General features: G+C 46.3%; 1 protein-coding gene across 7 annotated transcripts in view; it reads right to left on the reverse strand.

The window, feature by feature from the left end:
- Window positions 1-26,665, reverse strand: part of BTBD16 (BTB domain containing 16) — an 81,263-nt gene that overhangs the window by 22,599 nt on the left and 31,999 nt on the right. For 6 of the 7 annotated variants that reach the window (XM_021943787.2, XM_021943791.2, XM_021943793.2 and 3 more), the window contains 4 exons: window positions 25,361-25,475; window positions 18,549-18,618; window positions 16,646-16,776; window positions 8,391-8,510 (listed from right to left, as the gene is read on the reverse strand). In XM_021943787.2, coding sequence (XP_021799479.1) covers window positions 8,391-8,510; window positions 16,646-16,776; window positions 18,549-18,618; window positions 25,361-25,475 — 436 coding nt within the window. The remainder of the gene's footprint in view (window positions 1-8,390; window positions 8,511-16,645; window positions 16,777-18,548; window positions 18,619-25,360; window positions 25,476-26,665) is intronic. The other variant, XM_021943792.2, reaches the window with a different exon arrangement.

Consider the following 26,665-nt stretch of genomic DNA (forward strand, 5'->3'; position numbering starts at 1 on the left):
ATGAACAGTTCTCTATCTTGATTGCAGTGCTGGTTATACAGGCATATCTATTTATCAAAGTCATCAAACTGTACGTTTAAAATGTACTCATTTTGCTGTAATTAAATCACACCTCGAAGTTTATTGCTTTGAAAAATCAATATATTTTACCACATTCACAGCAAAAAGGAGAAAACTATATATCATTTTGAGGGAATCTGAAAACCATTTAGTAAAGTTGGTAAGATTCACTCATGATTTAAACACTCTAGAAATAGAAGGGGATTTTCAAAATCCGATAAAGAGTACTACACCAAACCCACAGCAAACAGCATACATAGATTGGGAATTACTGAAAGCTTTTTCCTTGAGGCTGGGGAGAAAAAAAAGATATTATCACCACGTCTACTCAACATGATACTGGAGATTCTACCTAGTGCAATAAGGGAAGAAAAATAATTGAAAGACACAGATTTGGAAAGAAAGAGATAAATCTAGTATTATTCTTTAAAAATCACATAATTATATGTAGAAAACATATAAGAAAATGTACAGGCTATTATTAAAATTAACAAGAAAATCTATCAATATATGAACACAAAGTCAATATACAAAACTATTGTACGTCTATATATCAGCACCGAACAATTAGAATATAAAAATGTTTAAATGATACCATTTACAATAGAGTCAGCAAACATTATACACTTAGGAATAAATACAACAGAAAATGAGCAAGACCTCTATACAATAAACTACTAAATTTTATTGAGAGAAATTTTATTTTTATTTTTAATTTTTTTTGTGACAGTGTCTCACTTTGCCATCTAGGCTGGAGTGCATTGGCACAATCACAGCTCACTGCAGGCTCAACCTCCCAGGCTCAAGTGATCCTCCTGCCTCAGCCTCTCAAGTATTTGGGACTACAGGAGTGTGCCACCATGCCCCACTAATTTTTAAATTTTGTTTTGTAAAGAGGTCCCACTGCGTTGCCCAGGCTGGTCTCTAACTCCCGGCCTCAGGCCTCCCCAAAATGCTGGAATTACTGGTGTGAGCCACTGAGCCTGGTCAAGAAATTTTAAACAACAAACAAATGGAGATTTACACCATTGTCATGGATTACAAATCCCAGTATTCTAAAGAGGTCAATTTTCCCCAAATTGATCTACATATTCAACATCTTCCCAGTCAAAATCTCAGCATTTTTTTCTCTTGTCTCTTTTGGTGGAATTTGACAATCTGATTCTAATGTAAATATGTGAAAATCCGAAGGACCAAGAATGACCAAGGTAATCTTGGAGAAGAACAAAATTGGTGGATGTCTTATTCCATCTCAAGATTTATAATGAAACAGTAATTAAGAAAGTGTAGTATTGGTTCAAGGATAGACAGGACTAATGACACAGAATAGAGATACTAAAAATGATGTATATGTCATACATATAGTTGTATGACACTAACACTTATAGCATGTAGAATATGTTGTGACAAAGGTGACACTGCAGAGCAGTGAGCAAAGCATGGCCTTTCCAGTAAACGGTGCTGGATCAATTGTGCATCCTTATAAAATGAAGGACCATGACCATGGCCCGTCCCTCCCACTATACTTAAAAAAATACTTCTGGATGGACTCTAGATCTAACTGCAAGGTAAAACAATGGAGCTTCTAGAAGAAAAAAGGAGAATATCCACATGGCACTGGAATAGGCAAAGATTCTTAAATAGCACTAACTATAGGCCAGGCATGGTGGCTCCAGCCTGTAATCCCAGTACTTTGGGAGGCTGAGGCGGGCGGATCACAAGGTCAGGAGTTCGAGACCAGCCTGACCAACATGGTGAAACCCCATCTCTACTAAAAATACAAAAATTAGCCAGGTGTGGTGGCATGTGCCTGTAATCCCAGCTACTCAGGAGGCTGAGGGAGCAGAATCATTTGAACCCAGGAGGCAGAGGTGGCAGTCAACTGAGATCGCACCATTACACTCCAGCTTGGGTGACAGAGTGAGACTCCATCTCAAAAAAAAAACAAAAACAAAAAACAAACAGAAATAGCACCAACTATAAAAGAAAGGCTTGATAGATTGGACTGCCTTAAAATGTAAAATTTTGTTCATCAAAAGAGCATTATGAGGCCAGGCACAGTGCCTCACGCCTGTAATCCCAGCACTTTGGGAGACCAAGTCAGGCAGATCACCTGAGATCAGGAGTTTGAGACCAGCCTGGCCAACACGGTGAAATCCCATCTCTACTAAAAATATAAAAGATTAGCCAGGTGTGGTACCACATGCCTGTAATCCCAGTTACTCAGGAGGCTGAGGCAGGAGAATCATTTGAAACCGAGAGGCAGAGTTTACAGTGAGCCAAGATCACATCACTGCACTCCAGCCTGGGCAACAGAGTGAGACTCTGTCTCAACAGCAACAAAAGGCCACTATGAAAGTGAGAAAGCCGGCCGGGCGCGGTGGCTCAAGCCTGTAATCCCAGCACTTTGGGAGGCCGAGGCGGGTGGATCACGAGGTCAGGAGATCGAGACCATCCTGGCTAACACGGTGAAACCCCGTCTCTACTAAAAATACAAAAAAAAAAAACTAGCCGGGCGAGGTGGCGGGCGCCTGTAGTCCCAGCTACTCGGAGGCTGAGGCAGGAGAATGGCGTGAACCCGGGAGGCGGAGCTTGCAGTGAGCCGAGATCGCGCCACTGCACTCCAGCCTGGGTGACACAGCGCGAGACTCTGTCTCAAAAAAAAAAAAAAAAAAAAAAGAAAGTGAGAAAGCCAGCCACAGAGAGAAGGAATTTGGAATTCATATATCCAAAAAGGACATGGACCACCATGTAGCAGAACATAGAAAAGAACATGACCACCTAATAGAAAAGATGGAGTAAGGACTTGGACAGGCACCTCACTAAAGAAGATACCCAATGGCTAACAAATATATAAAGAAATGCTCAGCCTCATTAGCAGGGGAATGTAAATTAAAAGGGAATAGGCCAATTAGTTCCACTATCCATCCATTAGAAAAGTGAAAGACCAGCCGGAAGCGGTGGCTCACGCCTGTAATCCCAGCACTTTGGGAGGCTGAGGCGGGTGGATCACCTAAGGTTGGGAGTTCGAGACCAGCCTGGCCAACATAGTGAAACCCCATCTCTACTAAAAATACAAAAATTAGCTGGGTGTGGTGGCGCATGCCTATAGTCCCAGCTACTCGGGAGGCTGAGGCAGGAGAATTGCTTGAACCTGGGAGGTGGAGGTTGCAGTGAGCTGAGACTATGCCACTGCACTCCAGCCTGGGAGACAGAGCGAGACTGTGTCAAAAAAAAAAAAAAAGAAAGAAAAAAAGAAAAGAAAAGAAAAAGAAAAGTGAAAGACCGAAGATACCTAGTGTTGGCAAGGATATGGAAAAACCAGAATTCTCATGCGCTGCTGATTAGGGAATAAATTAGCACAGCCACTTTGCAAACTGTTTGGCAGCATTTACTAAAGTTGAATCTATTCATACCCTATGACATAGTAATTCTATTCCTAGGTTTTTACCCAATAGAAGCACATAATTATGTGTACCACAAGACATGTACGTGGTTGTATATAGCAATACTATTCCTAGTGGCTGAACATGTCCACGAACATCTGAATAAATTGTGGTATAATCATATAATGAAATTTCCTATGAGGATAAACAAGTTATTGTGACATGCAGCCACGTGGATGAATTTTACAGATACGCTATTGCGTGAAAGAAGACCGACATTTAAAAGTGTATGCTGCAGAATTCTATTTATACAAAGTTCAAGAAAAGGGAAAATGTATCGGCAGTAAAAGAGGTCAGGATACTGTTTACTTTTGGTGGAAGAGGTAGGGACTGAGATAAGGGCTTTAGAGACTGGCCATATCCCCCGTTCTGGTCTGGGTGCTGGTTACCCAGGTGTGTTCATTTTGTGGAAATTCACTGAGCTCTTCATTTAAGGTTCACGCACTTTTCTGCATTTTATGCCTTGATTTTAAAATGTTCTTTTAAAAAGTTGAAAATGTGCCTGCTTCTGCCCTTTCTCCGATTACAAGTTTTTACAGCTTTCCTGAACTTCTCAGACTACCAAGTGGAATGAAATGATGACTTTTCCTTCATGGATGAAGGCAACAGTTTTGCTTATATTTTTTATTTTTCCCACAAGGAGATGTTAAATTTCATTCTGGACAGCCTATTTGTTTTTCTAAACTAGCTACTGCCAGGAAAACAGGCTGCAGAATGTAGAGGGATATGTGTGTGTGTGTGTGTGTGTGTGTGTGTATGCTTTAGGTGTGCGTAATTGTGATGCATTTATGTGCATATAGGTGTGCATTTGCATGTGTTTGCAAGACACACACATGACCGTGCGTGTGTGTTTATATTTCCTTCTTACATTGATATTCTTGGATAGCAACAAAAATAAAGGAAGTCGTTTCTAAACATCTGGCTAGGCAAAGAAACGGCCCCTTCAATATTATGTCCATGTCTGAGGCACATAGCACATGTTCAAAAAATATTTGTTGAATGAATGAAAGAATGAAAGAAAATTAATGAACAAAAGAAAATGGGAGAGTAGAAATGGCTTGGACGTATGTCTTTAATTTTGGGTATAGTTGTTGCTGGAGAAGTCAATCATTCAACTACGTTCCCTCCTAGCCTGTCTTCCGGACACTGCTGAGACAGACGAGGAAAGGGCGTCTGACTCATTTTACTCAGTTAATGGCTCTCGACCCTCCTTTCCGGATTCTGGGCCAGCCAAGGCCATGCCCGCAGTTGCCGCTCAGCTTCTTTCCTGGTAGGGTCAAGGGCCGGGTGAGCTAATATTTGTTCAGCTTGTCCCACTACTGACACGTTAGGGAAGTGCAGATCCATGTTGTGAGTTCCCATAATGTCACGGCCTCCACATGTCCTCCTCCCCAGGAAGTAGACTGCTCTGTCATTTAAATGATTTTATCAGGCCGGGCGCGGTGGCTCAAGCCTGTAATCCCAGCACTTTGGGAGGCCGAGACGGGCGGATCACGAGGTCAGGAGATCGAGACCATCCTGGCTAACACGGTGAAACCCCGTCTCTACTAAAAAATACAAAAAACTAGCCGGGCGATGTGGCGGACGCCTGTAGTCCCAGCTACTCGGGGGGCTGAGGCAGGAGAATGGCGTGAACCCGGGAGGCGGAGCTTGCAGTGAGCTGAGACCCGGCCACAGCACTCCAGCCTGGGCGACAGAGCGAGACTCCGTCTCAAAAAAAAAAAAAAAAAAAATGATTTTATCAATATTTGCAATTTTTAAAATTGGGCCAAATAGCTCTCTCTCTTCTCATTTCCGAGTCTGTTTACTGTCTTCCCCAGGGTCTACTCCTTTGCCTGTTTACTGTCTCCCCTGGGCTCTGCTCCTCTGTCTCACTTTGAAATGCTCCTGGCACATCCCTGTCAGCAACCACTGGAGCTTCCTTGATTAGCTGCTCCCTTTGCCCCTTCGAAGTTTGTAGCTCAACTCCTCTGGTGACGCAATGCTGGCCCAGGCTATCCGTGACTCCCTGCCGTCTCCCTCCACCTCCGCAGGGAGCAGAGGTGCCTCAGGGCAGCCCGAGCCCTACAGTCACCAGCCCCGCTAGGCCAGCAGCTACAAGGCCCCCCGCACTGTCGCTGGTCAGCCCTGGGGATCGTCGGCAGGGGATGGCAAACACGGATCCAGGGCGCCACCAAGCCTGGCTCCTGCATCCAGGATAGACACCGCTAATCTACCGCGATATTCTTCTTCTCAAAGCCTAGAGAAAAGCTGAGAATCCTTCTTGGGCTAGTGCAGTCAACGGGCACCACCCATCAATAGAAACGGAAATGTGTCTCCTTCTCTATGGTATCAAGTTGCCACACACGTGGCGTTCTCCGAATTTTCCATCAGCATTTAAGACCCACTTCTCTGAGAAGAACGGAGCTACAAAAAAATGGACCCAGCACGGTGGCTCACGCCTGCAGTCCCAATGCTTTGGGAGGCTGAGGTGGGAGGATCACTTGAGGCCAGGAGTTCAAGACCAGCCTGGCCAACACGGTGAAACTCCGCCCCTACTAAAAATACAAAAATTAGCTGGGTGTGGTGGCACATGCCTGTAGTCCCAGCTACTTGGGAGGCTGAGGCACTAGACTTGCTTGAACCCGGGAGGCAGAGGTTGCAGCGAGCTGAGATTATGCCATTGTACTCCAGCCTGGGTGACAGGGTAAGACCCTGCCTCCAAAAAGAAAAAAAAAAAAAAAACAAATGTACCCAGCACAGTGGCTCATGCCTGTAATCCCAGTGCTTTGGGAGGCCAAGGTAGGAGGACCACTTGAGACCAGGACTTTGAGACCAGCCTGTACAACAGAGTGACCCTGTTTCTACAAATAATAATTTTAAAAATTAGTCAATTATGGTGACATGCTCTTGTAGTCCCAGCTACTCAGGAGGCTGAGGCGAGAGGATGGCTTGAACCTAGGAGATTGAGGCTGCAGTGAGCTATGATCACGTCACCGCACTCCAACCTGGATGACAGAGCAAGACCCTGTCTCAAAAAAAAAAAAGAAAAAAAAAAAGAAAAAATGTCTGATGGGGACTCATGGTCCAGCAAGGTGCCAGGCAAGTTGGGGCAAGAGAAAGGATCATAAGCCCTTTGTTGAAGCTGCTTATGGTGTCCCTGGGAGGGGCAGGACATATACATGAACTGAGGGGTTCATCAGGGGCTGGGAAGAGCACCTCTGGTGGGAGGCCCCCGTCACGGATAGACAGAGACGAGGCAGAGCAGGCAGGGACTGGGGGAAGCAGGAGCAGTCAGAGCAGACTCCCAGGTGAAGGAGCCCAGTGCTCAGGAGATACATTTGGGAGATGGAGGCTGATGACAAGGACACAACTGCAAGGTGCTACCACTCTGGGGCAGGAGATGAGCTGGGCAGGAGGAGAACCATCTGCAGTGCTAAAAGTGGGCCACAGGGTCCTCCGTGCTGACAGAGTGGGCCTGGACAGTGTGCAGGGGACAGCATCCAAGCCCCACGCTTTCCCATCTTTTCTCCCAGTCTGACGCAAGGCTTACTGGAGAGAGGGGAGGGCCGAGCAGGGAAGGAGGGAGGTTGGGGAAGGGACACAGCAGGCTCTGGCTGTCTGGAGCCACCCCCCCCCCACCGCCACTCTACATTGAGAGGACTCGGCCCCTGTTGAAAGATTTGTCATCAGTGCTTAGGTCGGGGCAATGACATGATTTGGAAAGAAGCAAATGGTTTCCAACAAAGAAAAGTGTACAGGATCAGGGGGCTTGGGGAAATGCATGGTGATGTGAGCTCTGGTACAAATCAACGTCGATTCGAAAGGAAAATGGAAAAGCCGTGGTGGTCAGAAACACCCGTGTGCCTGCCACTCCGGGGAAGAGCTGTGGCGTCTCTGGCTCAGGAGTGCAAGCGAAGGCCTCGGAAATAGCAACTTTGGCAGGGGGCCCACACCTTGATTCCCTTCTCCTCACTTGCTTCTCCCACATTAAAAACACAGCTCTAATGAATCACCACATTCTAGCTCTTTTCCTATCTCCCAGTGCTAAGACGTTTCCAGTAGGAGAGCTGACCTGGAGCCAAACAGCAGTTCCTCCTGGTGGTGCATGACTCATTGGAAAAAGTGTCTCATAGGCTATTAAAAGAGTGGGGGAGGGCGGGTAAAACATTTGGCTTCAAAGCAAATTATATGGAAACTAAACAAAGTACATGTAATTCCGACACTGAATACTGCTTTCCTCAAATAACAAGACAGAGAAAAAAATGGGCTCTTTAGTTAACGCAATGCACAGATGTTCCAGAAATGAATTAAATGCTTCAAAACAATGCAAATGAAACTCGGCTTAAACAGGTCAATATGTGAATGCGTGTTTATCTGCTAAACTCACACATGCAAAAGAAATGAAGCATCTTTACTTCCTTAAACTCACCTCGTCACGCTTGGAAGCCCTCATTCCTGAGGATGTGGGGACCACAAACGTAAACCTAACAAGGTAATGCCACCAGTTACTTCCACAGAAAAAAAAAAAAAATGAGTTTTATTCAACCTAAGAAAGCTGATTTTTTTTCAAACGAAGTTTTAAAGGTCAGGTTAGTGTGGTCATTTTCCTGAACCGAGGAGTACCTTTTGCATCATGCCTATTACTGGACACAACAAGTTCCCAGAAGCATCTGATTATCTCACAGTACAACACCTACATGTTGTTTACTTTTCCAGGTAATTTGCTGGTTTGAAAGCATCCTATAATCTTAGACCCTATTTAAAAAAAAAAAAAAAAAAACTGCCCTCTGAATGATGCTATAAAAAATTTTATCACTGATGGTTTTCCCCCGTGATATTATGAGCAGTGTTTGTACATTTCAGTGTTTGTGTATTTCATCAATCAACACTAAGTTATATTACCTCTTAAAAAATGTCATCACGGTTTCATGAGTTGGAATTGCCTGAATCTTGTAGTTTAGTTGCAAGAAGACCCACAAAAGCATTGTTTTCAGAAGACGGAATTCACTAAAGGTAAACAACCTGGCCAAAATAAAAAGATGGAGAAGAAATTTTAGAAATAGCACAAAATCATGCTGCTTGTAAGAAACTGGTTAGAATGAGTTTGGGAATGAGGTGACACCACCTTTGAGTCAGAAGGTAGCCTCAGACACCAAGCAGGTAAACAGCTTACTCAAGGCCACTCAACTGGGAAATGGCAGAGCTACGATTTGACTCTCAGCAGCCTGACATGGGGGCCTGTGTTTTCACCCACCCTCTGTGCCCCTGCAATATCATGATCATTATTTAATGAGCTCTTACTATGTGCCAGGTGTTCCCAAGATGTTCTCTGTAGATTCTTTCATTTAATCCCACACAACCATCCTGCAAAGTTAGGATATAGTCCTTATTTTTATAGATGTAGAAATTGAGATTAACCCTATGTTTATTTAAAATTTCAGTATTTTGTTCATCATGGCATTTTTTGCATCAATTTTTTTTTATAATTTATTTTCATTTATTTTTGTAAATAGTGGCCTTTACCACTATTTTTATTTTTCTTTTTTTTTTTATTATACTTTAAGTTCTAGGGTACATGCGCACAATGTGCAGGTTTGTTACACATGTATACATGTGCCATGTTGGTGTGCTGTACCCATTAACTCGTCATTTACATTAGATATATCTCCTAATGCCATCCCTCCCCCTCCCCCCTCCCCACAATAGGACCCGGTGTGTGATGTTCCCCTTCCTGTGTCCAAGTGATCTCATTGTTCAATTCCCACCTATGAGTGAGAACATGTGGTATTTGGTTTTCTGTTCTTGGATTGTTTGCTGAGAATGATAGTTTCCAGCTGCATCTATGTCCCTACAAAGGACACGAACTCATCCTTTTTTATGGCTGCATAGTACTCCATGGTGTATATGTGCCACATTTTCTTAATCCAGTCTGTCACTTTTAATTCTAATATATTACAGTAAAATATGCTGCATCTTCATGACTAAGTTTTTTTGGTGCTCCCTTAAATTTTGCACCAAGGTGCCTCACTCACTTCACCTGAGTTCTGGCCATGATTGAGGGCTGAAACCTGAATAACTTATCCAAGGTCACACAATTCTGGGCTCAGACCTGGGTACAGGGCAGGTTAGAATCTCAGTTTCTCACCAAACTGGCTGTGGAACCTCCTGTGAGTTGCTTAATTGCCCTGCAGCTGCAATGTCCTCATCGGTGAAAGTGTGATCACAGCAGCTTCTCAGAGGAGAGTGGTGCGGAGCGGATGAGGTGAGTGTACGAGTTTCCTATCACTCCTATGACAAATTGTAACAAACCAAGTGGTTCAAAACAAAACGAATTTATTTTCTCATCATTCTGGAGGTCAGAAGTACCAGACAAGGTAAGATCAAGTTGTCAGCAGGGCTGTGTTTCTTCTAGAGGCTCAAGGGAGAATTGTTTCCTTGCCTTTTCCAGCACCTAGAAGCCACCCACGTTCCTTTGCTTATGGCCCCTTTCTCAGTCTTCAAGTCAGCAGTTCAGCATCTTCAAATCTCTCTATGGTTCTGACTCTTTGGCTTCCCTCTTCACATTTACATGGTCCTTGTGATCACCATGGGCCCACCCAGGTCATCCAGAATAAGCTCCTCATTGTAAAGCCAGCTGACACTATTAACAATAGCAAAGACATGGAATCAACCTACATGCCCATCAGTGGTGGACTGGATAAAGGAACTGGTACATATACACCATAAAATACTATACAGCCATAAAAAAGAACAAAGGCATGTCCTTTGCAGCAACACGGGTAGAGCTGGAGGCCATTATCCTAAGCAAATTGACACAGGAATAGAAAATTAAATGCTGCATGTTCTCACTTATCAGTGGGAGCTTAAACATTGAGTATACATGGACACCATTAAGGGAACAATAGACACAGGGCCTACTTGACGGTGAGGGGTAGGAAGAGGGTGAGGATTGAAAAACTATGTATAGGGTTGTATAGTTTTGTTCTTGAATTGCTACAGAGAAATATCTGGGACTGGGCAATTGTAAAGAAAAGAGGTTTACTTGTCTCACAGTTCCACGGGCTGTACAGGAAGCATGATGCTGGCATCTGCTTGGCTTCTGGAGAGGCCTCAGGAAACTTACATTCTTGGCAGAAGATAAAGGAGGAGGAGGATTTCACACAGCCAGAGCAAGAGCAGGAGGTGCCACACACTTTTAAATGACCAGATCTCAAGAGAACTCACTCACTATCAGGAGAACAGCACCAAGAGGATGGTGCTAAGCCGTTAGTGAGAAATCCACCCCCAGGATCCAATCACCTCTCACTAGGCCCCATCTCCAACACTGGGGATTACAATTCAACATGAGATTTGGTGGGGACACACATCCAAACTATATCAAGGATATTATACTGATCACCTGGGTGACAAAATTATCTGTACACCAAATCCCTGTGATACACAATTTACTCATGTAACAACCTGCACATGTACCCCTGAACCTAGAATAAAAGTTGGAAAGAAAGAAAAGAATTAGCTGATTAGTGACCTTAGTTCCATCTGCAGCCTTAGTTTCCTTTGCCATGCAACCTAACATATTCACAGGTTCCAGCGAGTGGGATGTGGACATCTGTAGGGCCATCATTCTACTGACTGCACACACATACATAAGTACAGTGCCTGGCGCATCATGGCATGCTCAGCGGATGGAAGCTCTTATGGATACGTGGCAGAGTCAGGTCCTAGCTGCAGAGCCCGTGCAGTACCTGCTGCAGCATGAGGCCTCTCTTCCATAAACAAGCATTGCCAAAGAATAGCTGCTACCCCGTAATGACAGCTCTGTAAGTACGGCTGTTTCCCAGCCCCCTTCTCTAGCAGCCTCTGATGGTTATCTATGGAGCCATTTCAACATTTCTTAAACCCGTTGACATTTTCAGTCTCTGACCATGGACATAGCACCCTGGCCTTAAAATACATCACCACTTCCACACTCAACCACTGTATGTGGTTATGGTGGGTGGCACAAAAGACAAATCGTGACTCTGAAGGACAATGAAAATGTCACCCACCTCTCATGCTATTTCTGAACAGAGTAAAACTGTCTCTTTCCTCTCCTTTGGTTTTCAGGCCACCTACAAATGCATGGACTTTCACTCTGGCCAGACAGGACCAAGTTTGTCACCATCTGGGCAAATCATCGTGAGGCCAGAAAGGAAGACTCTCTTCAGAGCCACTTGGTATGATGTCCCTGTGAAGAACTTTGTCAGCTGGGCTGGCAAAGTGGTGTGACTTCCAGGGTAGACTCCACACCTGAGGTCCTCAAGCCCAGAAGGTCCTTTGAGGTCTTACTAAAGAGGGGCTAGCAGCAACACTGGGGAGTCCTTGGGAGCTCCCCGAATCAGAATCCTGGTTCTATTATTTATGAAGGATAATTATTAAAGTCAATTCCTCTGTCTTTAGGTCAATATCAGACCTGAAAGTACTTGTTTGTGCAACAGATAACCACACCAGAGACATTCATACACCTTTTCATTTACCTAAGAGCTCCGATGGCCTCAATCAAGACAGAACCCACAGGGACTTGAACCTCCCTCTACGGGCTGTACCATGTGTGTTTAATGCAGCCATTGGAATGTAAATGGTATTTGTTCTTTAGGGGAAAAAATGCTTTTCATAAGACACTGTCCTCTATTTTTTACTGAGAAAATTATATATCAACAATAAAAGCCCTCTTTTGCATGTAGACCATACAGAAAATCATGACCATGTGAGTAAGATATGAACAAGGATGCCCACTGCTACATCGCTTGTCACAGCAAACAAACAAACAAAACAAAACAAAAGGCCATTAGGAAGGGAGTGAAAAGAGATCATTGTGCATTCATTCAATAGAACCCTGTACAATTAAAATTTTAAATGCTAATTAGATATGTAAATATTAACATGGAGAGAACACAGCACACAATGTCCGCGAATAAGTTGCAGAACGTTACAATCACGATGAGAACATGTATTTCAAGTTTAAATCTTTTAAAGCAATATTATTTATGTGGTAAGAGTAAAATCACATAGATTAAATCTGCACGAGTTCCTAACAGTGGTTTGTCTTCAGGAGGGGAAGGAGGCAGAAAGTGAGGAAAGGAATGGGACTGGGAGGGGAACATAGGTGACTTCTGCTTCATTGGAAATGTTTCATTTTTCAATTTCAGACAAAATATTAATATTCGTTCATTTGGGGAGATGAGTACAACTGTGTTTTGTATTATCATTCTACCTTTATACTTTTTTAACAGTAAAAATAACATCAATATTCTTATTGTTCTTGACCATCAATAAGGAAAAAGAAGGCCTCATGCAGAGCACATCAGTGGGCTGGTAATAACCACAGGCTTTAGGCCACTCAGACGTGGGTTCAAATCCCAACTCTCATGTTGCATGAGGAGACCTTCAGCTGATCCCGTCATTTCCTATCATCTCTATTCCACAGGCAGGAAACGCCAATAACAGTATCCACCTCATTAGGCTGCTGTAGGAATCAGTCTGGATAGTCCACTTAGAGTATTTTGCATACAACTAGTGCTTAATAATTGGTGGGTATTGTTAGTATTAACTAAAGAAACATTGGATTCAAGAACTATCATATTTGAGATGGGTGCCCAGGGTGTCCCAGACACCCTTGGGAAACTTGTCCCATGCTAGAGGGCAAGCCGTGGGACAGATGCAACAAGGAGGACATGCGTAGCTCTTATTAGGGAACTCCTGAGACCTCAAGACTTCTCATGTTATAGGCGGGAAGTCAGGGAGAACTGGAAACACAGGGATGCAGTGCCCCTGGTTGCAAGGTAGTCTTTTGTTGAGATGGGAGCTGGACAGTGCTCTGAGATCTCCATCCTCCTAAGTCCGTGAGGAGCTTGGCTTCCAGAAAAACAGAAGTTGGAAGGAAAGTTTCTTAGAGTTAATAGAAACAGGGTAACCCAGTAGTGACCTCTAAAAAATTAACTGAAAACCAAATGCCAGGGAAATAAATTAAAACCAGAGGCTCAGGAGGTCAGGAAAACTGTTGCATATTTTACCCCAGGTGGTTTACAAAATGGAAAGCAAAACCTGAAAGAAGTTGAGCTTGAGGGACTTCAGATGGAGACAGCTGAATGGCCCAGAAGCTGCAGCATCTGATAAGAAATGGATGTTGTTCCAAACACCTGTGATCACAAAGAGGGGACTGGACCCACAGCTGGAGGACCAGATAAGTCAGGCCAAGGGCCACTCCACCCCGACCTTGGAGTCTGCATTTCCACACACCTCATTCTGGGACCACGTGGCTCCTTGGGACCACTCGGTTCTCGCTATGTCTTTTTAGTTGCTGGTAGCTTTGGCCTCCATGACCAATGATGAGGGGTGCAGCACACAGGGCAAGACGTGGACTTTGGAGCCAGTGGAGGTCCTGTCCTGCCCATCATTAGCCCTCTTATTTCAGGGATGATAACTGTGCCCACCACATGGGATGGTGGGGATAGAAAGGGACAATGCACGTAGCACCCAGCACACACCAGAATGTTTTCTCGAGAAAGGTGCCTTCTGAAACAGCTGTGGGCCACGGTGCCAAATCCACCAGCCAGCAGTCTGAAACTCACAAGCACCCTAATATGAGAAGCCCTAGCTGGTGAAACTTCTAACAAGCCCCCTCTTCCTGAACCCTGTCTCCCACCTCTGTCAAGCTTTAACGCAGGCAGCCACTGGAGATCAACCTCAGAAGATGTGAGCAGAGGCTGGGGAGTGTTCAGCCTGGGCACGTGGCTGATGACAAGCCCGAAGCCACACAGGGCTCTTCTCCCCTTCAGTGATAGCCCTGGACTGTCTGTGCAGACAGCTCCTGGGGAGGGGCCGGAGGAGCAGGACCCATTTTCCACATCAGTCATGTCTGCCAAGCTGGTAAGTCTAGACACTTGACACGTAATGCTCTTGACCTCTTTTCCTGCCCCGCATACGTTTGTCAGGCTTATCCCACCACTAACCTTCTGGTTGTGGTCAGACACTTTTTTCTCCTTTCTTGGTTAATGCTGCCAGGGTGTGACAGCTCAGCCTTTCCAAGGGAGGGACAATGTTATGAAAAGTCTAAGGGATGCCATGTTTATCTTTTCTTCAACAATTGCGCAACCTTTGCTCGCTGGGCAGTGGGGCAGCACCTAAGCAGGGAAAAGCCGAGAACACCACGGAATGACGTTAGGAGTGAGCCAGTGCCCTGGGCTGGCATGAGACTGGGACTCCTGGAGGCTTCCTAGAGAATATGGTCTCCTTCCCTCTGTCCCAGATCTGGTCTACCTGCCTCACATCTCCATAAATGTGAGGGCATTGCACACGACGTAGCCAATTCAGATCAACAGTAGAGTAAATCTTTCCAAATCTAATTTCTGAAATCAGAACACTTTCCACACATAAACATGAGTAAACACTCATTTTCTAATATTCTACTAGGATTTTAAGCAGAATTGAGTTTTCACTTTTGAAATTTACTCAAAGGTAATAAAATTTTGGTAACTTGAAAATGGGTACCAAGATCCTTTTAAATAGAGTCCTAAAGAGATATGACAACTAATGGTCCTAAACAGCATTGAAGAAAGAAAAAATGTTATAAAAGGCAATATTGGGCAAATGACATTAAAGTATTACATCGATGTAAATTTCTTGAAGTTGATAACTGCACTATAGTTATATTTTTCAAAAATTATTTTTCTTAGGAAATAAACACTGAAGCATGTGGAGTAAAGGAACTTAACAAATGCAACTTACCCCCAAATATTAATAGTTCAGAAAAAACAAGTGTATATGTAGATACACATAGAGATGCAGATGATATAGCAAGCAAGGCAGAAATTGAACTCTATGGTGATTGGGAGTACCGAGTGTAACTACATATTCTATGCATTATTGTGTATATATTCTATGTATATATTCTATGCATAGAATAGAATATATATTCTATGCATTATAGTATATATTCTATGCATTATATATTGTATATATTCTATGCATTATTCTTGCAACTTTTCTTTAAGTTTGAAATTATTTTCAAATAAAAATGTTTAAGAGACTAATACAAAATAGAAAGTTCTTTTGACTTAGTAACTTCACTTCTAGGAATTTAATGTGGGAAAAGAATCTGAGATAAAGACAAATGTTGAAGGATGTTCACCAGTGTGCTATTTACATTGGTAAAACATTGGAAATAACCTAAAAAGCCCGGCATTGGGAAACATCTCCATGAATTTCTGTAAGGGAGAAGGAGCCTGGCAGGGGACAGGCATTTCAGGCAGGAGGATGGGCATGAACCAAGGCCTGGTATGGGGAGGTGTTCAGCAGGGAAGTTTCAGGAGGGGGGCCCGTGGCTGCACTTAAGCTGTGTGAGTTAAAGAAGCCAGGTCACCAGAGGCAAAGGCTGTTGGCTAGAGATGCGATTAGAAGGGGGTCCAGACCAGAAGCAAGGCAGTTAGAGGTCACCTTGGTCCAAAATAAGAGACATTGGACCTCCAATCTTGGGCTGGGGCTGCTACCCGTGGAGAGAGGCCCATAGCGCTGGTTTTGATTTGGAAGTAGAAATGACCTCAAGGTTGGGGTGTGGTCAAAGTGGCATCCAGGACTATCAAGGCTCTAGCTTGATCCGCTAGTCAGATGGTGGAGGAACACTGGGGGCAGGGTTGGGGTGCAGGAAAGGGCAGGGGCACCAAGAGATGGGTTTTAATCTTAATTGTCGGAGAGGTCAAGCAGGTGGTCAGATACGTGGGTGTAGAGTTATTCAGCAGAGGAGTCAGCGCTGGAGATGTAAACTGATTTCAGGTGAGAGATTTTATTTTCTATAATGAATGTGCATTAATGTTGTCAGGATTTTTTTCTAAAAATTACTTAGGTTGTTAAGTCTTCCATTTTTTGCACCCAGGCAAAAATATCTGAAACAGCAGGTACTGAGAGGGTCCCTACCCACAAGAAGGAGCGTGAAGGGAGCCCTTTCCCCAGCCCCACACACAGCACCCTGAGTTCCAGCCCCAGCCAAGGCCCAGCTGTCCAGGAGGGCAGGAAGCTTAAGGAGTGGGTGCAGCCTCCCCCAGAGCACCTCCCTCCCCAGGCCGGCCCCTACTTTCTCCCATCCTCCCGTCAGGGGCCGCACCCTGGGAGCCAGCTCTGACCTGGGGGACTTCAGCACTTTGTGGAGCAGGTCCTGCGGGATTTTGCGGAGGTGGATCTGCATCCCCACTAGAGGAACCAAGTTCATTTCCAGCCACTTCTCGCAGGCGGTGGTGAGCTGCTCTTCCTTGTACTAAGACAAGAAAAACCAGTTGATGAAGGAAGTCCTGAGCTCTTGGCGCCCCCTACTGGCCTGCGATGACACTACATGTGTGCTCAGAAGGAGGGTCTCTGCAAATGTGCTCAAACCTTTTCTACAAAATAGCTGGAAACCATCATTCTCAGCAAACTATCACAAGAACAGAAAACCAAACACCGCATGTTCTCACTCATAGGTGGGAACTGAATAATGAGATCACTTGGACACAGGAAGGGGAACATCACACACCGGGGCCTGTTGGAGGGTGGGGGGAGGGGAGAGGGATAGCATTAGGAGATACACCTAATGTAAATCACGAGTTAACGGGTGCAGCACACCAACATGGCACATGTATACATGTGTAACAAACCTGCGCGTTGTGCACATGTACACTAGAACTTAGAGCATAATAAAAAAAAAAGAAAAGGCCGAACGCCGTGGCTCACGTCTGTAATCCCAGCACTTTGGGAGGCCGAGGCGAGCAGATCACGAGGTCAGGCGATCGAGACCATCCTGGCTAACACGGTGAAACCCCGTCTCTACTAAAAATAAAAAAATTAGCCGGGTGTTGTGGCAGGTGCCTTTAGTCCCAGCTACTCGGGAGGCTGAGGCCGGAGAATGGCGTAAACCTGGGAGGCAGAGCTTGCAGTGAGCCGAGATCGCGCCACTGCACTCCAGCCTGGGCAACAGAGCGAGACTCTGTCTCAAAAATAAAAGAAAAGAAAAGAAAAAAGAAAAAATACATGAATTACAGCGTATACCTTTTCTAAGTGTTTTCTATGCTTGAGGCGCTGCCCTCAGTTGATTTAAATCAATCCTCATTGAAAACTTATGACATAGGATTACTGTTATCCCTATGTCACTGGTGGAGAAACTAATGCTCCCAGTTTCCTGCTCTTGCCTGTGGTCACACAACTTGTAAGTGGCAGAGCCGGATGCAAACACGGGCAGCCTGACCATAGGCCTTGCCACTGGCTCAAGTCAGTGGCCGATCATGGAGGGCCCAAGGGGTGTTCCCCGCGGGAGTTCTGAGGCTATGATGCGAACACACCCAAAAAGCAAGAATTAAAGGGCAGTGAAAGTGGAAAAGGCTTGGCAGAGCCAGGGACCTTGAGAGAGTTTTAGTACATCTCAAATAGCTTCAGGGCCTGGGGTCCTTCTGCAGCCCAAGCATTGCTGAGAAATGCTGACCAGGATGCAGATGCCACCACAAGTGGCCTTGGAATTACCACTGGGGCGAAGGGGAGGACGCGACGATAGGAGAACTGTGGCCTGCTGACTGGTATCCCCCCAGGTCACTGGTGGCCATATAGAGAGAGCTGGAGTCAGGAGTCCTGGGGTTCGACCCAGCTGGTTCCCCTGGGCAGGTTGCTGCCCTCCTTGGCTCTGTTTTCTCCTCTGGCAATGAGGTTGGATTCTATCCTTTATTCCTAACCCTGACACACTGATTAGATCCAGCTGAGTCCAGACCTCACGACTCCAGCAAGAATGTCCTGGAAGCTCTTCTGCTGTTTCAGTGAGAAAGGCTATGCTGCTTCTTCCCCCATCTAAGATTAAAGTCTTTCTATTTTTTTTGGTGTTAAAACATCCTTTTAAAAATAAAATGATGTTTTTTAAAAAAATGTGTTCATGTGGCAAAATAAAATACTTGGTGACTTCAAATCAATATTCTGGGGGGAAGTAGGCCTGGTGGGTAAAATCCCAGCATGTGGGCTGCTCCTGAAGCCCCCTCAAGGGGCGATGTGCCCTGTCTGGGTTGTACTCACCTTGCAGCCGGCCTCATAGAAGTTCTTGATGGTGCTTGGCATGAGTCTGGTTATCATCACATCCACGCACCTGGAGAGAGAGAACTGCAGTTTCTGGAGGAACCCCACACTGCTTTTGGAGAAGCGGGAAGTCCCAGAGGTTCTTATTCAACTCCAGGGCAGCAGCAGACTTTTGCACGGAAGGGAGCCTCACTTTAGGGATATGGACATTTGGCCAGAGGATAAGACCAACATGGCTTGTTAGAAATAGCTCTGGGCCTGGGAGATGAGCCCAGAGATCAAATCCTTCAAGAGAAAACAAAGTAACCCTATAGCAGGGAACAAACATTATTGCTCAAAGCTGAAGTGCCACCAGGTGCTGAGTTGAGGTTTGATTTTAGCCAACACAGCCATCTGGTCATCCCCCTACCTGAGGATTGTCTTCCTGTACAGACCCTTATGGTGTCACCAGAGGGGCCTCAAGTCCCATTCCTCTCTGCCCACAAATGGAATCAAAGAGCAGCTTTCAGATGAAGGTCTCTGTGAGCTCATGACTAGGACCCGTTGATTTGGCTCACCCACCCATGAAGGATCTAGTCACTGAGCACGTACCGTGTGCTAGGCACCCAGAGAGGTCCTTGGTGTGCAAAGAACAAAACTGATGGGCCATTGAGGTGACATGTTAAGTCAACTTTCAAACAGATAACCACATTTGACAGTCATGCTAAGGATTAAAAAGTTAAAGAACAAGGTGTGATGGGAAGGCAGAAAATGGAGACTTCAGCCTAGTGTGGTTAAATCAGAAAAGTGACCGGAAGTCAGAAGAGAGGCACTTAAAACCTGAAAGAGGAGGACAAAGAATTGGCCAGGCCAGGGATTGGAAGGCCAGCATTGCAAGAAAAGGAAACAGCATGTGCAAAGGCCCTGGGGCAGGAGCAGTTGTCACACTTTGAGGGAATGTCGGGGCTGGCATAGCTGCAGTGCTGTGAGTTTAACACTGCTCCACACTGTCCCTCTTTGACTACTGTAATTCGTCTGGGCTCAGCTCCAGCATCACCTCCTCTTGGAAGTCTCACTGATTGCTCCTCTCCACATACTCCTTTAGCTTTGATTTCCATGACTCCCTTCTTCTACCTGGTTCCTTGCCTTCCTCCTAGAAGGGCATGAGCCGGGGTGGATGGAGTATGGTAGATGTGCTATGTGGCAGGTAGGGTCACAGACATTTCAGTGACTGAACTTTCACAGCTAATATTAACCTCTCTGCAGCAAAATTGCCTTGAAGCATGTTCACTTCATTGAGTAGGGCCCCGCAGAGTAGCCACTGGGATGTCATACTGAAGCACAACCTTGAACTCATTATGACTCAATGGTTGTTCACTTCATTGAGTAGGACACTGCAGAGTAGCCACTGGGATCTCATACTGAAGCACAACCTTGAACTCATTATGACTCAATGGTTGTTCACTTCATCGAGTAGGGCACCGCAGAGTAGCCACTGGGATCTCATACTGAAGCGTAACCTTGAACTCATTATGACTCAGTGGTTGTCCTAAACTCAGTTGAGATACACACTGCTCATGGGAAGAGGCCTAAAGGACATCCAGTACCTCTTGCACTTATTCTAAAACGTATCCTTCCATAAGGCCAGACCAGAAGGCAGCTGGGGTCTCATTGCCCCCAACAACCACATCCCTGAAGTAGCTTTTACTGAGTTGCATTTTGGCATGCCGCTTTTGCCAACATCAAGGAAAAAAAAATTATAAGATTTATTGTTGCATTTACTCTACAGATATTGTTGAGGACATTGATCATTAGGTTGCTCGGGGTCATCTGCTGAAGACATCCACCGTTTTAATACTAATAGTAGCTGTACTTCTCCCAAGTGAATTGCTTTTTAAACTTTTGTCTAGTTTTTATCTAATATCACTGATCAAGTTTCCCTTTTTATCTGCCACTAGCAAGTTCAGAGCTAAATGTATGGCCCATCTTAGGAAGAGTGTCGGTTATTACAGTTAGTATACAATGGTAGCCTCTCCGTCTTTTTCTTCCTCCTTAAAAAAACAAACAAACAAACAAACAAACAATTTGGTGTTCTGTGGCTTCTTCATTTCATGTATTCATGGGAGTCACTCAAAGCCTTTACTAGAACAAGGTAAGAAATGATAAATGAATAAATAATCTGGTCATGGCCAAGGCACTCTACCTCCTTGTATGCTAGGATCGGCCCTTCAGACAGGGAGACTGACTCTACCCATTAGGAGGTGTCCTGAGTACTGGGGAAACCTGTGCTAAGTAAACATGAGGCGCTGCTGTCATCTCCTGGGCATTTTGCCTTCTAAGACTACTGAGTCCTGTCAATCCTGTATCTTGGCTGTCTCTTGAGCATGCCCCTCCTCTCGTTCCCACTTCCCCTGCCTATTTCAGACCCTCCTGGTCTCTCGGCTGAGCCTCTGCATAGCCTCTCAACAGCCAGCCTCCCTGCCCTGCAGCCTCCCACATATCTACCACATCCTTCACACAGGAGGGGCTCAGCCTAAAGCACAGAGGCTCTGCCACTCTCCCCTCCCAAGCCCAGGCTCCCCGCTCTGCTGACTGAACCAAGACCTGCTCATGTGGCTACAAGATCCTGCATGACCTGGGCTCATCCAAACCTCCAGCCATTGCAACTGCACTGGGTCTCAGTGGCCAGGCTCATCCCAGTTTAATGCTGCTCCGCCCTGTCCCCTCTCTCTCCCCCATTGACTGCCGTAATTCTTCCAAGCTCAGGTCCAGCACCACCTCCTCCTGGAAGTCACCCTGATTGCTCCTCCCCACATACTGCCTTAGTTTTGATTTCCATGCCTTCCTTCTTCTACCTGGTTCCTTACCTCCCTCCACCTCCCAACAGACTGCCGGGAAGCAACCCTCCCCATCCACATCCATCCTGAGTGCCAGCTCTGTGCTGACCTGTGCTGCTGGTTCTGGAAATGCCAGCAGGGACAGATGGAGGCCCTTTCCTCCTGGAGCTCATGGCCTCACCGGTCAGCACAGGGGGAAGCCCAAGGTATGACGAGGCTGAACAGGAGGCTCGGGCCCCACCCTCATTGGGCACAGGAGCCTTTAGGTGCTAGCTTTTGTCTATCGAAACCTACAGGGAGCACTAACTGGGCTTGGAGTTGCGGAGGAGAAATGAGTGCCCCAGGAGGCTGACACCTTCTCTTATGCTTCCCCTTCCTCACGGTCAAACCCACTGGCTGGGCTGGACTGGAAAAATCAGACTTCCCAGACCAAAGGAAGCAAAGAAAGCCACCCAGGCTCGCCTCTGGGCTCAGGGAGGTGGGGGGTTTCCACTTCCGGAAATTCTAAGGGTCCAGGAAGTTGCCCACAGAGGAAGCTCAGCCCTGCGTGGAGGCAAGGAAATGCCCCTCTGGCGCTGTGAGCCTGGAGGAACCCAAGTGACAACCAGGGAGGTGCTCCGTGTGTATGTGTGTGAGCATGTGTGTGCATACACATGCATGCACATATGTGCTGGGACGTGCATGTGACAGCCATAATCCCAGCTGTGACTCTAGCCCAAGTGCCAATGAAGATATTGACATGAGAGTCAAAGGAACATCACCCAGTGGACGCTGTGTGCACACACTGCATCCCTTCAAGATGGGAGGCCTCAGGTATGTATGATTCAGAATCAAGCAGTCATCTGGCAATTTCCCACTGTGTGGGAGCTCAGCTGAGATAACCCGTGAGGTCTCATTCAGCACCTGAACATTGTGATGCTATCAGAGTGACCTGGGGCGCTTCTGTTACACAGAAACACAAACACACATGTATCCGATGATGCCACACCCTGTCAACTGCGCCATCAGCCTCTCAAAGGCAGGCAAGACTCAGCCCAACTGTGTGCAGGCCCGCCCTGGCCTCTGACCTGGAATCCCAGCCCCACCACAATTATCTGGAGAATCTTGGGCAGGTCCCATCAGCTTCAGGCAAGCCTATGTTTGCTCATCAGTGGAATGAAAGGTTTGGCTCATTAGCTGCAAAGCCCTTCCTGCTCTGGCATTCAAAACAAGGTGGGGGGAGGGGAAAGGAGGAACCAAGAAGCTGATGTTCTTGGTTCATCTCTGGAGAAGCCAGGGCGAGAGTTCTGAAGGTGAGATGCGGCTTCCAGTCTGCTCCTACGGTAGGGCAGCTGAGGCTTGGAGACAGAAGGTGGCCAGAGGCCCCACTTCAAGAGGGAAGCTGCCCTGCCAGCACTCAGGTCAGAGATAACTTCCTGGACCGAACCAGGAAACAGCTGCTCAGAAATTCTCTGTGTATAGGAGCTTCGATTTCATAGTTATATATCACAAGACTATGCTGGGCTGACAGTGGGAGATATATACAATAGAAGGGGCATAGACATCTCAGGAAAACCTGGACTTTTCACCCCACCACCTTCTGGGTCAAGGCCAGATTCCTTAGATGGCTCTAAGATGCTACACCAGTTGGCTCTGCCTGCAACTACTCATCTCCCAACTACCACGGCCACCTAACCCCACAGTCTGACCATGCCGACACACTGGAGTGCCTCTTCAAGACTCCAGGCCCTTCTCAATGTGTGTCCCCTGCAGAGAGGTCCAGGCACCTGCATTCCCAATGAGGCTGCCAGATGCTCCAGATCAAAGGCCTGGACCCAGTCATTTCAGGAGTCCCCAGAATGAGGCACCAGATCAAAAACGTGCGTGGGGTTGAATCTGACTGTGTGAACTCTACAAAAAATGAATTGAAACCTGTAAGGTCCCCAGGAGAGATCTGTCTCTCCCCTCTGCAGAGCAGCTAATGTCTTCTCTTGGCTTGGATGGTATACTCATTCATCCCTTCACTCACTCAGAAAAAGAGACTGACGTTTAAGAAGTAAACAAAACAGGCAGACCACCTCCTGCCCGGATCTCTTCTTTATACTGAATCGCATCAGGAATTAGGGGGAAAAAAAGCCACAAGATACCACCTCTGTCTTCAGGACATCAATGCAGTAGGCACACATCCCCGAAAAAGCCCAGGAGATGAAACAAAATATTCAAAAGAAATGAATCCCATGAATGATTTTCCACTTGGTTCACTTACCCTTTCATAAGCATTAATGGAACGGAGGAATATTACAGGACACACAGAAAAGGGAGGAGAAAATCTAAGAAATGCTCTTTCTTATTATAGATACTAATTTTGCTTGAACTTAATAATACATAGCACAAAATTTTCCAGTTAGAATTCCCAAACTTCATTCCATCCACCTTTATTCACTTCTGGTGTCTTGGAGACGGTTGGACAGGAGACTTTAGAGGGCAGGGATCCTGCCCATCTGGTCCCTCACTGTCTCCTTGGCCTCCCAGAGAAGCCCAAGAAATCGTCCTTGAGGCAGATGAATGAATGAGCGTAGGTGTCAGTGAGTAAACTGACAAGTGGGTGACCCTAAGCAAGCCTCTCCTGACTAAATGCCATCGAAGGGAGGGTCAGAACCACAAATGTGCAAGTGACAACATTACCACCTCACCCAAGCAAAGTGGAATAGTACAGTGTTAGAGGTCCAGGTTCCGGGGCCCGTTGACCTTCCAGTCCTGGCTTCTCTACTTGGCAGCTGTGTGGCCTTGGCCAAGTTACTTACTTCCCAAAGTCCCAGTTTTCTCATCTGTAAAATGAGCATAGTAACAGTCCTACCTCCTAGGGTTGCAGGGAAGATGAAATGAGGTCATCCCTGCAAAGAGCTGAGAACTGAAAGGCAAACACTCCATCCCAAAGCCCTATGTGCTGACATCCCCTACTCCCCAACAAAGTCCTAGGAAGTAGATGGCACAAATGTTATAAGCCACATTTTATGTCAGAGACTGCCAAGGTACATGGAGACCAAAGGGCACCTTATTGCAGAACTGAGCACAGACCCTGCACGGACCCAGGTTGCTTTTGGCTTTGCCGGAAAAGCCCAACGCAAACTGGGAGCTCTGATCTCACCCCATCAGGGTGCGCTTCCTCGGTCGCTTGGAGGCAGGCGCAAACACCAAGCAATGTCTGTTACCCCCTCACGCTCATGATTTCCGCATCCATGAGCCCAGGCAACCCTTGTCAGGATGAGGAAGCTTTCACATTCAATGCCAACCCACTTCGAATGCCTCCTGGCCCCCACCACCTCCTCCCCACACTGACACACCCTGATGAACCCTCCTGCCGGGCAGCCCAGGTGGGCCAGCAGGGTCTGAATGTCCAAAAGAGAGGCTATGCCTAAAATGGGCAGGGGCATTGTTGGGCAATTTTAACTTTGATCTTTGCATTTTCCTCTCTTCCAAAAGACCTACAATGACCGTATGTAACATTTATAACAATAAAAATATTATTTACAAGAAAAAACAAGACTAGCTCAAATGAGCAGGAAAAACGAGGACTGACAGTGATGGGAAAGTCAGCTTAACCTCCAGTTGCCAGCTTGTGTGTGTGTGTATGACTTGAAGGAGAAAGTTTTTTTTTTTTTTAGCCAACAATGAAAAGGGGTGAAATTGATAAGCAAGCCTGGTTTGAGGGCTACTAGGAAGTCACTGTGTATACGCATGAAGTCTCTCCCAGTGGTAGAAATCCCCCCCATTTGCATTTCATTCCTGCGCGTCGAGAATCGTTTGGTTAAAACTAGTATGTTGCTGGAGAGATGGCTCACCTGTTATTGTGAATGAGTGTCTCAGTTCCTTTCCAGGCTCAAGGCCATGCTTGGCACAAAGACACCCGAGGTGTCTTAGCCCAGTGAAGAGGAATGTTCTACCAAATGGGCCAGGAATTGCCCTTCCGATTTCCCCCAGGCCTGGCCCTGCCCGAAGTCAGCCTTGTTTCCTTACCTTTGAACCAGGCCACTGAACTGGAGGATGTGGGCGGAAGCCAGCACCCCCAGTACATCTTCCAAGTTAATCTCCACCTCACTCACGTAGAGGTTCTTCAGGGCCGTGGCGAAGGCTGGGGAGACACAGCCAAGACAGCCGTCAGTGTGGGGCTCTGCACACAGGACACCACCCAGGGCCCTCCCTCACTACTGCAGCTGGGCAGGCAGAGGTGTCCTTAGAGAAAATGCACCATCTTTGACCTGGATGCAGGCACCACCCGGAAGCTGACGGTCTATGCTGCCAGCCTTCCCAAAGGAGTTGAGGCTGAAGCTAAAGAAAGCGGAGCTTCTGCTGAAAGGATCCTCCTTTAAGCCTGTTCTCAGGGCTGAGACCATCTTGGGTTCTCTCCTAACCTGGGGTCTGTGGCCTGTGCAGGAATGTGACTACTCAAATATGTGCAGAATGTTGTGTGCAAGTCATGCTTTTTTTTTTTTTTTCTGGAGACAACATATATCTTACAGCAGATTCTCCTTGGAGTCTGGGGATTTCCAAAAAGGTTAAAGACTCTCGGAAAGAGCTAGAATAATTGGATGGTTCAGGAACTGAACTGCATGGCTAGGGGCCAGATGGACTTGGCTGATTCACCATCAGAGTGTCCTCTGGTGACAAATGGCCCAACTAGTGCTGAAGTTTCCTCACCAAGCGATTCCTAAACAAGTGCCATCACATGGCCTCCCAAAGTGCTGGGATTACAAATGTGAACCACCGCACCCAGCCCATAGATGCATTTTTAAATATCTGTTTATACTGAAATAGTTTAAGACTCATAAGAAGTTGCAAAAACAAGAGAGACAGGGGCAACAAAGAAGTCTACCCCTGAGTGGCTGTGAGGGGATGGGGAGTGAGCCCAAGTTGGGGGAGGCAGGGGGTGGTCCTTGGCAGGAAGAGGCAGGTGAAGTGCTATTTGGGAGCAAGGCTGGGCCTGATGGCTTCCCTGGGTGGGTGTGAGCCTAGAGCGGCAACTCCTCTTGCGCTGGGTCTGTCTCTGAGAAGCCGCTATCTTTTCCCGATCTCTGCATCCTTCACACCCTTTCTCGATGACAAGAACCTCTCTTTAGTAATATTCCACCTTCTTCCATTTCCCCAAGTCACCCTAGCCTTCTCGCCCCTTCTTTCTTTGCACGTTCGGGCCTTTTGAATAAGAGAGCACTGAACACTGTCTACTGTTGGTTTGTTTTGCTTCGCTGTTGCTTGTTCATTTTTAAATCTGGGAGGACCATTTTTTCAATGGCATTCTCAGAATATAGACAGGTATATACATAC

This window comes from Papio anubis, chromosome 11 (genome assembly GCF_008728515.1).
Source record: "Papio anubis isolate 15944 chromosome 11, Panubis1.0, whole genome shotgun sequence".
In the NCBI taxonomy this organism is placed as follows: domain Eukaryota; kingdom Metazoa; phylum Chordata; class Mammalia; order Primates; family Cercopithecidae; genus Papio; species Papio anubis.